Here is a 15,148-nt window from a genome sequence, read left to right as displayed (position 1 = left end):
GGAGCGGGGAAGCACACTCCCCTCGGCTTCTGTCACTCAGGAGGGAGAGAGAGGAGAGTGGAGAGAGAGAGAGAGTGGAGAGAGAGAGAGAGCGGATCGATACGCTCGCTCTGATTTTGCTTCATTAGGAGGGCAGGGGAACGTACTGCGCCTGCGATCATATTTCACTGCACAGCAGCCGAACCTCAGCGCTCAGCTACCCTGCGCTGTGCAGAACAGGGCTGTGCAGTACTGCATCACATACAGCACACACTAGACAGCACACAGTTAGCGCCATGCTCAGGCTAACGGTGCACTATACGGTACACAGTTAGCGCCACGCTCAGGCTAACGGTGCACTATACGGTACACAGTTAGCGCCACGCTCAGGCTAACGGTGCACTATACGGTACACAGTTAGCGCCACGCTCAGGCTAATGGTGCACTATACGGTACACAGTTAGCGCCACGGTCAGGCTAACGGTGCACTATGTGGTACACAGTTAGCGCCACGCTCAGGCTAACGGTGCACTATACGGTACACAGTTAGCGCCACGCTCAGGCTAACAGTGCACTATACGGTACACAGTTAGCGCCACGCTCAGGCTAACGGTGCACTATACGGTACACAGTTAGCGCCACGCTCAGGCTAACGGTGCACTATACGGTACACAGTTAGCGCCACGCTCAGGCTAACGGTGCACTATACGGTACACAGTTAGCGCCACGCTCAGGCTAACGGTGCACTATACGGTACACAGTTAGCGCCACGCTCAGGCTAACGGTGCACTATGCGGTACACAGTTAGCGCCACGCTCAGGCTAACGGTGCACTATACGGTACACAGTTAGCGCCACTCTCAGGCTAACAGTGCACTATACGGTACACAGTTAGCGCCACGCTCAGGCTAACGGTGCACTATACGGTACACAGTTAGCGCCACACTCAGGCTACACAGTTATTGTGTGTAGCCCTGTCCCGTCTGTATTTTGTCTGCATTACCATCACATAGTTCTGTTGTCAGGAGCTGTGGTGAACTTTTGTGACTGCTTGTGTGAAGTATTTTAAAATAACAGTGGAGTTCAGCGGTTTTTTCTTATTCTGCTTGCATTATATAGGCTACAAAACCTAAAATGCAAATGTCACCAAGCAAGCAATCAAGAAGCATTCACACTTTCATTAGTCATGTAATAAATAACTAATGATTCAGTAATCGTGCTGTGAACGTTCTCTTTCTTGAGCAGATGTATACTGTTGCTTTCAGCCTGTTAAGACATGCATGCCGTTGCCATAGAAATCTGATCTCCCCGCTGTGTGTGCTCGCTGGAGCTGGGCTGTTTATCTGGGCGTGGGTTTCAGTGAGTCTGATTCCCCCTGGAGGAGCCCGTCGCCTCACTGCGGCTGCTGTCTCTCTGCAGGCGGAGCACCTGACCAGCTGCTACTGGGGCGGGAACAGCAACCCCACGGACCGGCACGACCCCAGCCTGCCCTACCTGGAGCAGTACCGCATCGACCTGGAGCAGTTCAGGGGGCTGTTCGGCCTGCTCTTCCCCTGGGCCTGCGGGGCCAACTCCGACTCGCTGGCCCTGCGCTTCTTCCGGCTGCTCGACCACAACGGCGACTCCCTCATCAACTTCCGCGAGTTTGTGACCGGGCTGAGTACGTCGTCGTCCCTCCCCCCCCCCCCCCCCCGGCCGTACGGCTGCTGTCTCTAGGTGCTCGAGAGGCCCCCCAGCGAGTGACATTGCGGGGAAGGAGAAGGGTTCGACAGCAGATCTGTCACCTTTACTGCATTTCCATTAGCTCATCGTATGTCTCTTTGACACACACCATCCAATCACAGACAGGCATAGACAGACATAAAGAACGTAAAGAACACTGGGTCTTAATGAACCTTAAACTGTAGGCTTTGACCGTAAGCTGCCCTGATGCAGTGTGAGCTTGAAGCCTCACTGACCTGCAGAGGCTAACGCAGTAAGGACTCTAACGGTCTGTGGACTCTGCCCTCACCGGGCGGGGTCTTTAGAAACCTGCCTTGCGGTTGGATTGGCCAGAGGCTCGTCCCGTGAACAGGGCTGGGGGGTAACCTGCAGGTGCTGTCTTACAGGTGTGCTTTGTCACGGGGACCTCGCCGAGAAGCTGAAGATCCTCTACAAGATGCACGTCCTGCCCGGTAAGCAGATGCTTCTCGTGTGAAATATTCAGCAACGGCCTGAATTTGACTGTGAAAGCAGAAATTAGAGGTCCTGCGTCATATCCAAGTTCCCTGCGCATTTGCAGCATCGTCTGAAAATTTTTCACGGTTTTTTCTGGTGTGGATTTCCATTTTTATTCATTCGCTAGCCGTACCTCCTCTTGGGTACTTGCCCAGAACAGAATCTTTCCTTCAGGGCCTGGGATATTCTGTCAGATCTTTAGAGGTGTGTGGGCCTCTGTATGTCCCAGCACAGTATTCTACAGACTCACTGTCTGATTCGCAAACGCATATGCTCAACCGCACACGCACACACACACACCACGCCACACATGCACACACACCACACACACACAAACACACTCTCCACACGCCACACACACACACACACACACGCACACACACACTCTCCACACGCCACACACACACACACACACACACACACACACACACACACACACACACGCACACACACCCCACATGCATACACATACCCACACATCCTGTTACTCAAGCCTTCAGACTGCCGTTGAATCTCTGTTTTGGGTATTTCAGAGGTGATGCCCGAACAGGACGAGCCGGACTCCGCCTTCGAGGCGACGCAATACTTCTTTGAGGACATCACCCCGGAGACGTCCCACGGTGGGTCTGAGAGGCGTTACACGGCCAAAAGTATCTGGACACCTGACATCTCATCCAAATTTATCTGCACTAATATGGAGTTGGTCCAGCCTTTGCTGCTGTAACACCCTCTACTCTTCTGGGAAGGCTTTATACTAGATATTGAAGCATTGCTGCAGGGATTTGCTTCCATTCAGCCGGAAGAGCATTAGTGAGGTCGGGCACTGATTGGGCAGTTAGGCCTGGCTCGCAGTTGGCTTTCCAACTGATCCCAATGGTGTTGGATGGGGCCAACTGTTGCCACGAAGTTGGAAGCACTGAATCGTCTAGCCCAAACCCTGAAAAACAGCCCCAGACCCAGCTCTGGGTGTCCAGATACTTTTGGTCATATAGTCAGAAGCTGTCTTCAGGGCCTGCTTTCATGGGCATCTGGTGAAGCTACCTGGGAGAATTTTTGGTGAAACATGCACTATTTTCTTCCATCCTGTGTGTGAGGGTCAGTTACTGGGCACATTTTTGGACATGCTGCTGCAATACTGAGGCAAAACACAGTTTAGGGGTGCAGTCCTGGTTCCCCTCGGGCAGAGCAAGTTGCTGAGTCTCTTCTTCGTTCCCTCTAGGACTCGATTCCAAGTCGAAGAGCGATAAGGACGATGGTTTTGTCAGAGTGACCTTCAAGACTGAAAAAGGTAAGCCTTAGAACGTAGTTCAAGAGGGGATCTCACACTGGCATGTGACCATAGATCCAAAATGGTGGGTTATCATTTAGACTAGTTTTTCCTCATACGCTTGCTATGTGCTGCTGTTAGTGCTGTTGTTAGTCATACCCAGCTAGCTAGCTGTTCATGAGCTACAGTCCCATGCAGTCTTTCTACAGAAACTTGCATTAGCACTTTGTTTGAAGATAGGTTTCTAGAAAAAGCTAAATAAATTATTATGGCAAAAGGAGCATTATACCTGCTTAGCAACACAACCAAACAGGTTTTTGCCGCACGGTTTTATTCAGCTGGTTTAGCTATCACTCATGCTGACGATTAAATGGAAGGTTTGTGTGGTGTTTCCTCTCTCTCAGCACCAGTTTACCATGTCCTGTCCTGTCCCATAAATCAGGGGTGCACAATCCGTTTCAGGATTTCAGGCCAACTACCGCTCTTAAAAGTTTAGATAGCTCAGTCTTGTCTTGATCTGACATTCATATAAGCACCAGCTGCAGACTGCAAGTGCATCCTAAAGATTTTACTGTGCTCAAGTACAGGAGTGAGCCAGTGTACTTTATAGAGCTGTCAGAAAACTAAAACTAAGATAAATGGTTGGAGCAAAACCCAGCGGGCAGACCGGCCCTGCAGGACCGGGGTTGTGCAGCCCTGATATAAATGTTTTGGTTGCTCGTGCGTTTGAGGGTCATAGCTGCTTTAAAAGGGTTATTTTGAGTGAAAGGGCAAGTGCAGCACTACTTCCTGTTGTTTTAACATTGCAACCTTTGTGCTTCATTGTTTGTTTTGCAGGAAGTTTAATCTTACTGTGTAAGCAGTTCTGGCAGTGAAACCGACTGCTAGTTTAATTCTGCTGTTTAAACAGTTCTGTCGGTGAAGTGACATTTTATCCTCAGCTTTTTAAATCTCGCAGTGAGTCTGTAAAAGAGCAGCGTGACAGATCTGCCGTGCTAATGGAGCATTCCTTTCATTCCCGGAGAAAAACACTTCTCATTTCCACCTCCAACGGCACCGCGCTCCAGCGCTTCAGTTGAGCTGTCAATCACTCCATTCAGATGAGACGTCCTGACGTCTTTCGCGAGTGACAGCGTAGAGAGGGACCGCCCACCGGCGCCATTTTACCGCAGTCCTCTCGCCCGTGGGAGGACACGCTTCTAATGGCGTTCCTCGGCAAGCGTTGTGTAATACTCTCATACACTGGAGCGGGCGCTTCTCCTCGCTTCCGAGCGTCCATTCAGTGAGCTGTGCTGTTTACTCACAGGCTGCTTGGGCGCGCTTCCTAACCCCATTCAGTAAGTCAGGCGAGAGCGTTTGTGTGTCCCGCTGGTTTGGTGTGCAGAGCAGGTTCACTGGGGCGAAGCAGGACCCTGCCGCTGGACTGGAATGAGCAGCATAAACAGGAAGTGGTAGAACAGGCCCCTCCTCCTGTGCAGTCGTAGAACACGCCCCTCCTCCTGTGTGCTCAGGTGGATGTTTACCTGTGCAGTCGTAGAACACGCCCCTCCTCCTGTGTGCTCAGGTGGATGTTTACCTGTGCAGCTCAGGCCAAAATGCAGCCCTTCTACGCTGTGTGAGCGACATGCTTAAATGCTCTGTGCTCCTCCTCCTCACTGCAGTGAAGAAGATGCACACCCCAGACTACCGCACGTACCTCCGCCTGTGGAACCAGGAGAACAAGGCAAAGCTGGAGAACATGAAGGAACTGCCCAAACTCAACCAGGTAAACTGCTGTCCTCCTGCTTCCTGTTCCTCTTCCATCTGCTCTGTCATTGGGCACTGCAGTGACTCAGAGTTCCTCTCAGTGTCTAACGTGCTCAGACCTGGACTCCTGGTGCATGTATTTATCCGTAAGCTGGGAAAGGAGCACTTTGGCCAGAGCGATCGCAGATGCAGAGCAGTGAGCTGTCCTTCCTGCTCTGTGTGTGTGTGTGAGTGCACTCTTATGGCCAGTTCATCGAGCTGTGTAAGACCCTGTGTGTGTGTGTGTTTTAGGGCCAGTTCATCGAGCTGTGTAAGACCCTGTGTGTGTGTGTTTTAGGGCCAGTTCATCGAGCTGTGTAAGACCCTGTGTGTGTGTGTGTTTTAGGGTCAGTTCATCGAGCTGTGTAAGACCCTGTACAACATCTTCAGTGAGGACCCCAGCGAGCAGGAGCTGTACCATGCCACGGCCACCGTCACCAGCCTGCTGCTGGAGATGGGCGAGGTGGGCAAGCTCTTCAGCTGCCCTGGCAACAGGGAGGAGGAGGACGAGGAGGAAGAGGAGGGCCGCGAGGGCGGCCGCAGCCGGGGGAAGGAGCAGAAGGCACAGGGGGCGGACCCCTTTCTGCAGGGCGGGGGGGTAGGGGAGGAGGGCGGGGCCGGCCGGGAGCCCCTCCCCTGCCCGCAGATGGAGGACATCAAGCTGGAGGACTCGTCGCCCAGGGATACGGGCGCGTCGTCCGCCATGCTGACCTCGGACGACGAGACGAAGGACGACGCGTCGATGTCGTCGTACTCGGTGCTGAGCTCCGGGTCGCACGAGCTGGACGAGAAGCTGCACTGCGAGGACATCGCCGAGGACACGGTGCTGGTGCGCAGCGCCCACCATGGCGACCGCCTGCCGCACAGCGTCAGCATCGACCGGGACTGGGCCATCACCTTCGAGCAGTTCCTGGCCTCGGTGCTGACCGAGCAGGCGCTGGTGCTCTACTTCGAGAAGCCGGTGGAGGTGGCCGCCCGCATCACCAACGCCAAGAACATGCGCAAGGTCGGCCCCCTCACGTCCACCAGCGACTACGAGATCTCCGCCCTCTCCGGGTGAACGGGGCCCCCCGGCTCTGTCCCCCCTCCCGCCCCCCCTCAGAACTATTGGAACTCAGGCAGGTCCGCCTCGAACTGCGGGGTCTGTTTGTGTAATTGTTCCGATGTTGCATCTCATTGACTGTCTGGTCATAGGAGGACTCTCTCTCTCTCTCTCTCTCTCTCTCTCTCTCTCTCTCTCTCTCTCTAGCCACGTGAAACCCACTTATTTACATGTACATTTATTTATAATAAGCGGAATACAAGGTGTGATGCTCTGCTTCGTGAAGACTGCAATCGAGGACTGTTAGACTGTTAAGTTTGTCATGAAGGACTCAGCAGTTTGAAGCATAGCCATAGAGTAGAAAAGGGGTTTGTTGTTGACTTAGATCAGGAAGTGCAATCCTTTTAAATGTGTCTTCAATATACTAATTGAGCTTGTTCTAATTTATATGAGTAATGTACAGTGTGACACTGTACTACAGTAACCTCTTTGATCATGTCAGGCTATGTATTCTGTCTTTGTGATCTTCAATTACTCTTAACTACAAAGAAAAACTGTAATGATGTTCACAGCTGCATCTAATATGAAATGTAATTCTGTGATTTGACTACATATACACTTTGTATAGATTAATGTATTAGCTGTTGGTTGAAATGTTGTTTTAAACAGGAGCACCTGCACTTTGATTCAGTTTTTGTCAGAAAAAGGTTTACATTTCTTTCTCTTTTATTCTGCAGATGAAAGAGAGTTGCTTGGCTTGTCGGTTTGGTATCAGACTTTCGTTCCCAGCCTGTGCCCTCATAGTGAAATCAGCTGGTCTTTTTTTGCTGTATTTTAAACTGCTGTGTTTGTTTTTGTTGTGAATATTTTAAACATGTATATGGCTTCAAAACCACTCCAGCTAATAAAAGAATGTAGAAGGAATGATTCAGTGCTACATCTACAAAATGGCCACCACCGTTTTTTTCCTGGATAAAGTTTTAGTTCAAACATTTTCATCCACAGTACAATCATTTGTTCATGTCAGCAGTGATCACGTATGTGCGTACATGTAATGCTCTGACAAACATAATTTGCCTCTGCACCATGGCAGGCCTGAGAAAAGCACAATCTAAGTGACAAACATACACACAGACGCACTATTTTAAACAGCGATACGCTCAGCAGCTCAGGACCCTGCAGCTGTGCGTCTCTGAAGCGAGGTTTCGTAGGCCTGTCAGTGTCGCGGGTTTGAAGTTTCTGTCGAGGTGAAGATGGGACGGGCGCTCCTTAAGCCCTGCTGCTCCCTTCAAACAAAACGAAGGCAGTTACAGAAATCGCCATGGCAACCTGCAGCCAGCATGCTCATAACCACAATGCATTTCTTCTTTTTAACAATATTATTTGATGTTTATTTTTTTTATTTTGTTTTGTTTTTATTTTCTGAATTGTTCCTCAGTTTACATGCTTTGGTAATTTCTGTGTGTGCGAGGTTAATCGTAACGCTTGCTTGGGTGTGTTAGCCACAGGGTGCTCTTTGGTTGGGCTGAGTGGATCTGGTTAGACATGGTGTTGATCGCTAAAGGGTGAAGGAAGGCGTCCACAGGAAGAGCGTTCACAGGAAGCGTGTACACACCTGCGTCTTTCACCGCATGAAAGGGTAGGAGGAGCTGTTAAAGAAAGAGAGAGATCTGACTGAACTGCTGGTTTATGCGACTCAGTCGTTTATGCTGACGTTCTACTTCGTGATCAGGCTAATCGCTGAAAAGAACTCTAAACTCTACCGTACACCGTTGCCTGTGAAGGACACGGTCCATTTGCAGTAAAGGTTACTTGTGAAGGCTGGACCCTCTTTGACAGTGCTGTTTCATCTCTGTGGGATATCGTATTGGATATTTTAAGCACTGAAATCACACAAGGTTCTTGAGGGCCTTTGCAGCTCTAAATCCAAAGGCTGCCTGCAGCTGCAGCTGTGCTAAAGAGGTCTCAGAGTGGGAGTCCTTCACTGGAACAGCCGTTAGAGAGCGGTGAGACGCAAGGGAGCTGAACGGGAATAGGGTTCTTCTGTCGGGCAAACTGCGTTTCATTTTTTATAGACCCTGTTACCGTTGAGTGTTGCTTCAGTATCAGAATTCAAATGTGGACTGTAAGCCGCATTGTGTAACTGCGCTAAGACTGGGCTGGTGGAGAGTGGGGTTTGGGGGGGGGGGGCGAGGGAGGGGCCTCACCTTTTGGTTTCACTCCTCACTTCTGCGAATTTGTGCCTGATCATGAAGCTCGCCAGCGCGTCTGCCACCTGCGACAGAGAGAGCGCAGTAAGACACGCCCACGAGCCCTTTACACCTGGCTCACCTGAGTTCTGTGACCACTGCGGTCTGAATGCCCCAGTTCAGCCTTAAAGCCACACAGACTCTGGATCACCTGCAACGCCATGCACTGCCAATGCTACGTATTAGCAATTTACTTTCATATTGCAATATTTATTTCTTTCTTTTAAAAAAAAAATATATATTATTTAATTATTTATTTATAATTTTATTTTTAAAATTTAGCTCTAGCCTGCAGTCAGTAAGGTAAGGATTCAGAGATGCACTACTGGCCAATTGATACCATTACGAGTCTTACTTTGTCCGGCATGTCCTCATGAACAGCATGGCCACAAGGGGGCAGCACCTGCATCATGAATTTTCCTGAAAAAACAAATCAGGCTGCTGTTGTTGTATTGTGTAAACATGCGATTGTAAAAAGCTTTTTAGAACATTAATGCATGATTCATATCTTTATCAGTTCTATTACTATTATTATGTTGTCAGTGAGAAAGCCATTTTCTATCATAACAGTTTTGACTTTCTAAATGGTCAATAATGATCTTGCAGCTTTCTTTTTATCCCAGCTTGGCATAATTAGAATGTGTTTACTGCCAATTACAGGACATATATGTGCATCTGTCTGTCTTTGTGAGCCGTATAAATAGTTTGTATTGTGCGTGCCTGCATGACCCTGTGGTGTGTTTTCTCTCTGACAAACAGCGGGAGTTTTTAGAGACTGACAGCGCCTCTGGAGAGGGCACGCCATCTCCCTCTCTGATCCTTGCACTGTCACTTCCAGAGCGTCGGACGGGCAGCGGCACCGGGAGGCAGCAGTGCATTATGGGCCGTCCGGAACAAAGAGTACAGACTGACAGGGCCAGATGACTCTGTGGGGGCTCCAGTGCCTGCCTCTGTGGCAGCGTGCACAACTGCTATGTATGTGCTAAACCCCGCCTTACTGCTCCCTGCTGTGTATGTGCTAAACCTCGCCTTACTGCTCACACTCACTGCTGTGTATGTGCTAAACCCCGCCTTACTGCTCCCTGCTGTGTATGTGCTAAACCCCGCCTTACTGCTCACACTCACTGCTGTGTATGTGCTAAACCCCGCCTTACTGCTCACTGCTGTGTATGTGCTAAACCCCGCCTTACTGCTCACACTCACTGCTGTGTATGTGCTAAACCCCGCCTTACTGCTCACACTCACTGCTGTGTATGTGCTAAACCCCGCCTTACTGCTCACACTCACTGCTGTGTATGTGCTAAACCCCGCCTTACTGCTCACTGCTGTGTATGTGCTAAACCCCGCCTTACTGCTCACTGCTGTGTATGTGCTAAACCCCGCCTTACTGCTCACTGCTGTGTATGTGCTAAAACCCACCTTACTGCTCACTGCTGTGTATGTGCTAAACCCCGCCTTACTGCTCACTGCTGTGTATGTGCTAAACCCTATTTTTCCAGCAAAAATGTCTTACCTTGCATTTGGCCAATTGTCAGGTCTCTGTCTAAGCGATCGATGCCTGTGATTATTAAAATAATACTGATTATCATTCCTGCAGTTTTGAAGCCAAACGTATATAGAGTGGGAAATAATCATCGCTATCAAAATAAACACAATTTAATTAAAAACATAAATAATAAAGTAGAAAGTTATACAGAACAGAAAGTCTTAAGATTCTGCCAATATCTGTAATAAAAATAAAAATGGTTTAAAATTATCAGCGTTTTAGCTGTTATTAAAAATTTGGAGTGGATAGTTCCTCATTCGCTTGGGTAGGGAATTCCACCATTTATGAGCATAAGAACTAAGTAACGTAATGTGATGTACCTGAGTAACATTAAGAAAACCAGTAACTGCAGATCTGAGGGAACACTGGGCTGAGTACTGTGATAAATGTTCAGAATCAGTTAGCACACAGGTAACCAACTTAACGTGGTGGCACAGACAGATGTGACTGTGGAGAGGGACAGTGGAGAGATGGCAGCGATGGCACATACAGACAGATGTGACTCTGTGGAGAGGGACAGTGGAGAGATGGCAGCAATGGCACATACAGACAGATGTGACTCTGTGGAGAGGGACAGTGGAGAGATGGCACATACCTGCTAGTAATAAGAGCTTTGGGATGTTACAGCTGAGGAAGAGGTTGGAGATTCCTCTGAACCAACCGTCCCAGTACTTCTCCGCTTTCGAGAGGTCGATCCGCCAGCTGTACACACTGTGGGGCTGCAGGTACCAGCATATTTCAATTTATTACACATAATGTTTCATACTAAAATGCAAGTCAAATATTTAACGACAAGGACAAAAAATGTTAGTTTGCAAATCTAATCTACTGATTTGATCAGAGGAGATTTTGGTCAGTAGGGTAAACATGTTAATAATTAGTAACGGCATCTTAAATAACTTGACAATCAGCTGTTTGAACATATTCTTTCAGACGGAGACATTTGTACAATGAATATCATCTTTTTTCTCTCTCGTTTTTCTCTCAGATCCCATGGCTAAAACAGCCTTTCAGGATTTCAGGAGCCAGTTTTGAAGTAAGCGGACCAGCATGCACCTCTTCCAGAACATGCGCCAGCCGCCATTTTCCACTCTGCAGTCCACCGGCTGAGCTGTGTTCCCGCTGGCAGACCGCAAGCCCCCAGTCCACCAGAGGGGTCGCTGTTGCACAGTAAGGTGAGGTAATGTCCTCACTCCCTCCATAACACTATAGCCAGTGACACTCAGCAACACAAAATGGCCGAACACAGCCAACACCATCACAGTCCGGACTCCACTTCACAGAGAACCGTTCCATGGCCGTTAGTTCTGTGTGGATCGACGGACTGGTCCGCAGTCAGTGAGGCCAGTCTCCAGTTCCTGCCTCCTGCTCAGTGAGGCTCACCTCTGATGTCGCGCTCTCCGCTTTGTCGGTGACGTAATTCAGGTCGTAGAACTCCTCGTTTCCCTCGGTGACCACATCGCCAGCTGGACTGACCTGCTCCGAAGGGTCTCCCTCCTCTTCCTCGCACCTGTGAGGACAGACATGGCGCACCTGGGGTACAGTCGCCAGCGAAGCATCTGCCTTTCAGCAGGTACTGTATTTGTGACATCATGATTTATGGCTTGGGTTGCCAGATTTAGATTTTGTGAAACCTGGACATTACATGCACACATGAGCTAAGTTGGGTTCAGTGACCAGGAGGGTGCTGTGATGAGAAGAAATAGGTGCTGTATGCACTCTGCAAATATATCTGAAAAAATATGTCTTATTAGAACATAGCGCAAAAAGAAATGGTGCAAGTACAATATTACAGTATTCTGAATATCTGAATATTTCTAATATTACATGTTAGACTGGGTTTTGTTTCCACATATTGATATCTTGGCTGCTGAAGCACAACGTTTTGACAAATCATACTAATTATTAAATATTAAGAAGGTGCTATAGCCTCAACATACAGAACTTTCAAGTGATAATTTTCAAATTTCAGTAAACTCCTGGCATAAACAGCTGGTTCCTTCGGCTCAAAGAATAAAAATGCATACGGGTCCTATTCAGAAAAGAAGTGAAGTAATGTAAGAAACCAGTCGCACATACAGATGGAGAACATCGTACCTTCGCACTTGGCCAACCATTGACACCTTTGCTGACTCCAGGTTTCTGACTTGTCCACTTTTGACGCTAGGAAAAACAAGCGGAGGAACGGGCTGAAACCATGTGACTCTGCGTCATGGAAACAAGCAGGAAGGCCTGTACACACCTCCACTCGATGGCGCGGTCAATCGATTTGAAAGTCTTGGGTCGTCCCCGGAGGAAGTTCTGCATGCTGTGGAGAACGTCCATGGCACTTCCTGGAAAAGGAAGGACTGTCCGTCATGCACAGCCCAGCACAGGCAGTCCAGCTGCATCGCAGGTACAGAATGCATGTGCTACGCTAACTGACAGGACCAACTAAACTCACACTGTAATCGCAATGCATGAGTGTTACGGGAAATGACTTAATGCGAAACTCATTTGCAGTGCACCTGCATTGTGTGTCACGGCAGATGACTTTATGCGAAACTAATTAACATTATGATTAAAGCAGGCTTGCTTTCTGCTAACTGACTACATTAAAAATGGATTTATGTTGTGATCATTGGTTGTGGGTGTTAATGAAGCAGACTCATTTTTATTGTAATTGCATGATGGCTTGTTCCGGTAACCGTTTTTGTACGAAACCCATTTATGCTGCAATTACAGCATATACGTGTGTGTCTGTGTGTGCGTGTGTGTGTGAGAGAGAATTTGTTTGTGTGTTGTGTGTGTTTGTGACATCATCGTTGTTTACAGGTGTTGCCGCGCTCTCTCCCCCCTCACCCTCCACCACGTCGATGACCACGAGCCCCACCACGGTGGGCAGCAGGCCGCTGCTGGCTGTGTGGATGGCGATGGCTCCGCCCATGCTGTGGCCCACCAGGATGATGGGAGGTGGAGTCTCTCCGTATGTCGCCCGCACCACATTGGCCACATCCCTGCATACACACACACACACACACGTGCACACACACACACACACACACACACACACGCACACACACATTGTTGGCATGACATGACAGAGCAGAAATGTGTGTGAATATGACCCTGAAGTGCATTGTGGGGTCTCACTGTGGGGTCTCACCTGGACATGGTCTGTGTCGAGAGGTCATCTGAGTGCCGGACTTGAGTGGCACCTGTGTAACCCGGGAGACAAACATAAACATTACACAGACATGGTGTAACAAAACATTTTTCTGTCAATGTCAGAGTAAAACTGACATAACTTCCGCAGTTCATGTTGCCAGGTGAAAATAAAACATAATCACAAAGCCCTGACAGTTTTGCTCTTACCGTGGCCTCTGAGGTCCATTGCTAATACCCTGCAGGTGACTCTGCTCGCCATGGCCGCCTGAGAGAAAAGGGGGCGGGGTTATGCTCATTACGGACAAGCTCAGCACCACGCTCTTTTCTGTGAATGTACCCATCCAGCACCCCATTTCAAATCTCCTTCTGTATATCACAGTTATGCCCTGGAACACAGCTGACAGGCTAAAGACAAGCGATGTGATTTACCGTCTTGTGCGAATAATCAGTACTCTTATCAAGGCCTGTTGCCGTGGTAACGCAGCACACACACGGCCCAGCGGGGCGAAGCGGGGGCAGAGAAGCAAGATTCGGCGCTTACGGTGAAGACGGCCCAGGACAGGGCGGAGTGCCCGCCTCCGTGGAGCAGGACCAGCAGCGGTCCGTCATGGCCGCTCTTGTACACCCGGAACACGTGCGGATTCGTTAAGACAAAATCAGCTTGGCTCATTAGCATTAGCTCATCAGCACTGAACCACTAACTGCTGTTCAAATCAAGAAAGGACTACGGGGGATTTTTTAAAGTGCTACTTTGCGGATTCTTTGTGAATAGACACACGGACGATGGCTACGCTTTCCTTTGAGTGAACTGGCAGGATTTTTTAGGCGGGAGTTGCCGTGGCTCCTGTGACATTTAGAGCTGCCGTAAGGCGGCGGAGGCAGGGGAGACCGTTTTAGATTCGCGGAAGGATATGTCTTTGTTCTCCGCCGATCCCACGACAACGTCATCCATCATCTCGTAGTACTCACTCCAGGACACGGGGGAATAGTCCTGCTTCCTCACCACGCCGTGGCTGCCAGGAGAACAAGCGCATGCTCCGTGAACACTCGCAGAAGACATCAGGAAATATCTCTCCTAACGCTGAGCTCAAACAGCTAGTTACCCCGGGTCAAATTAAAGCAGCCAGCCCACAAGAAGCGCATCATAAATGCTGATTGATATTCTAACATTATTTCTGTCATTAATAAAAAGAACAACATTACTACAACTGTTAATATTACTGTTAATATTGACCTAATGGTAGTATTGACCTTTGCACACAAGTCTGTAAGTGCATTACACAAAATAATATTCAAACAATAATGTCAACCGTAGATGCAATAGATATTTCCTTTAATTAAAAATAATTAATTTTTTAAATAAATAACTTATTTAGAATTTAATAAAAAACTGAGTTTAGTGTGTAAGCGCTGATGCTCTCGCCAGGCGAACTCTGTGCCGGAAGCCCTGTGTAAGAATGAGGAACGCGAAGTGCTTACTTCTCCGTGTCGAAGTTCTCTTCCCACATTTTGCGTAGCGAGGGCTGGCGAGGTCGACCGAGCAGGCAGGGCGAGAACAGGCAGCGTTCCTCCGAGGCGCGCCCAAATGCCACAGTCACGCCGACGCGGCCCGAAGCCCCCCGGTCCTGAGCATATGTCAAGTGCCCGTGCGGACAAAGAGCGCACAGATGGTGCGGACAGTTAACCACGATGACGATACCCAGCCTGTCACCTGTCTGATTCTGGGACTCTCAGGGGTGTGACTACACAAAGTCTGATGTTACATGAGCACCTTTTCCATCAGATTCACTGATTTATTGTTATTCACCCATTCGCCCCAGGAGATGCAGTTATTCTGATACCAGAAGAGAGCATTTCTGTTTTCTGTGCTCACAACATTACAACATTGTATTGCAATTTCCCCACCCCCATGCAGAT

General features: G+C 49.0%; 2 protein-coding genes and 1 long non-coding RNA gene across 5 annotated transcripts in view; 2 read left to right on the top strand and 1 right to left on the bottom strand.

The window, feature by feature from the left end:
- The window catches only part of tbc1d9 (TBC1 domain family, member 9 (with GRAM domain)), a 27,903-nt gene extending 20,690 nt beyond the window's left edge, over positions 1-7,213 (top strand). For 2 of the 3 annotated variants that reach the window (XM_035425446.1, XM_035425447.1), the window contains 6 exons: positions 1,398-1,638; positions 2,087-2,152; positions 2,729-2,815; positions 3,415-3,483; positions 5,124-5,227; positions 5,594-7,213. In XM_035425446.1, coding sequence (XP_035281337.1) covers positions 1,398-1,638; positions 2,087-2,152; positions 2,729-2,815; positions 3,415-3,483; positions 5,124-5,227; positions 5,594-6,307 — 1,281 coding nt within the window. In that variant the 3' untranslated portion in view covers positions 6,308-7,213. The other variant, XM_035425448.1, reaches the window with a different exon arrangement.
- Positions 6,705-15,148, bottom strand: LOC118231550 (protein phosphatase methylesterase 1-like). The gene is made up of 15 exons (XM_035425451.1): positions 14,711-15,148; positions 14,145-14,244; positions 13,773-13,865; positions 13,439-13,496; positions 13,230-13,281; positions 12,926-13,080; positions 12,327-12,417; positions 12,182-12,247; positions 11,468-11,594; positions 10,680-10,803; positions 10,052-10,096; positions 8,894-8,958; positions 8,497-8,564; positions 7,905-7,938; positions 6,705-7,575 (listed from the first exon to the last, which is right to left on the bottom strand). The coding sequence occupies exons 1-14, from the start codon at positions 14,737-14,739 to the stop codon at positions 7,914-7,916; spliced, it is 1,098 nt and encodes a 365-aa protein (XP_035281342.1). The 5' UTR covers positions 14,740-15,148; the 3' UTR covers positions 6,705-7,575; positions 7,905-7,913.
- Positions 11,532-13,034, top strand: LOC118231552. Its single transcript, XR_004766094.1, has 3 exons — positions 11,532-11,657; positions 12,252-12,479; positions 12,899-13,034. It is a non-coding gene; the product is annotated as an uncharacterized LOC118231552 (long non-coding RNA).

This window comes from Anguilla anguilla, chromosome 7 (genome assembly GCF_013347855.1).
Source record: "Anguilla anguilla isolate fAngAng1 chromosome 7, fAngAng1.pri, whole genome shotgun sequence".
Classification (NCBI taxonomy): Eukaryota; Metazoa; Chordata; class Actinopteri; order Anguilliformes; family Anguillidae; genus Anguilla; species Anguilla anguilla.
Note: the sequence above shows the minus strand (reverse complement) of the source record. Positions and strands in the feature narration are given on the sequence as shown.

Bases quoted from the DNA above. Each gene is read 5' to 3' on its own strand.
- LOC118231550 (XM_035425451.1), bottom strand. From the start codon at position 14,739: ATGTGGGAAGAGAACTTCGACACGGAGAA. The intron at 12,418-12,925 runs GTGAGGGGGGAG...TTCCTTTTCCAG, and splicing joins GGTCATCGACGTGGTGGAGG to GAAGTGCCATGGACGTTCTC. The intron at 10,097-10,679 runs GTATGTGCCATC...TAATAATCACAG, and splicing joins AAAGCTCTTATTACTAGCAG to GCATCGATCGCTTAGACAGA.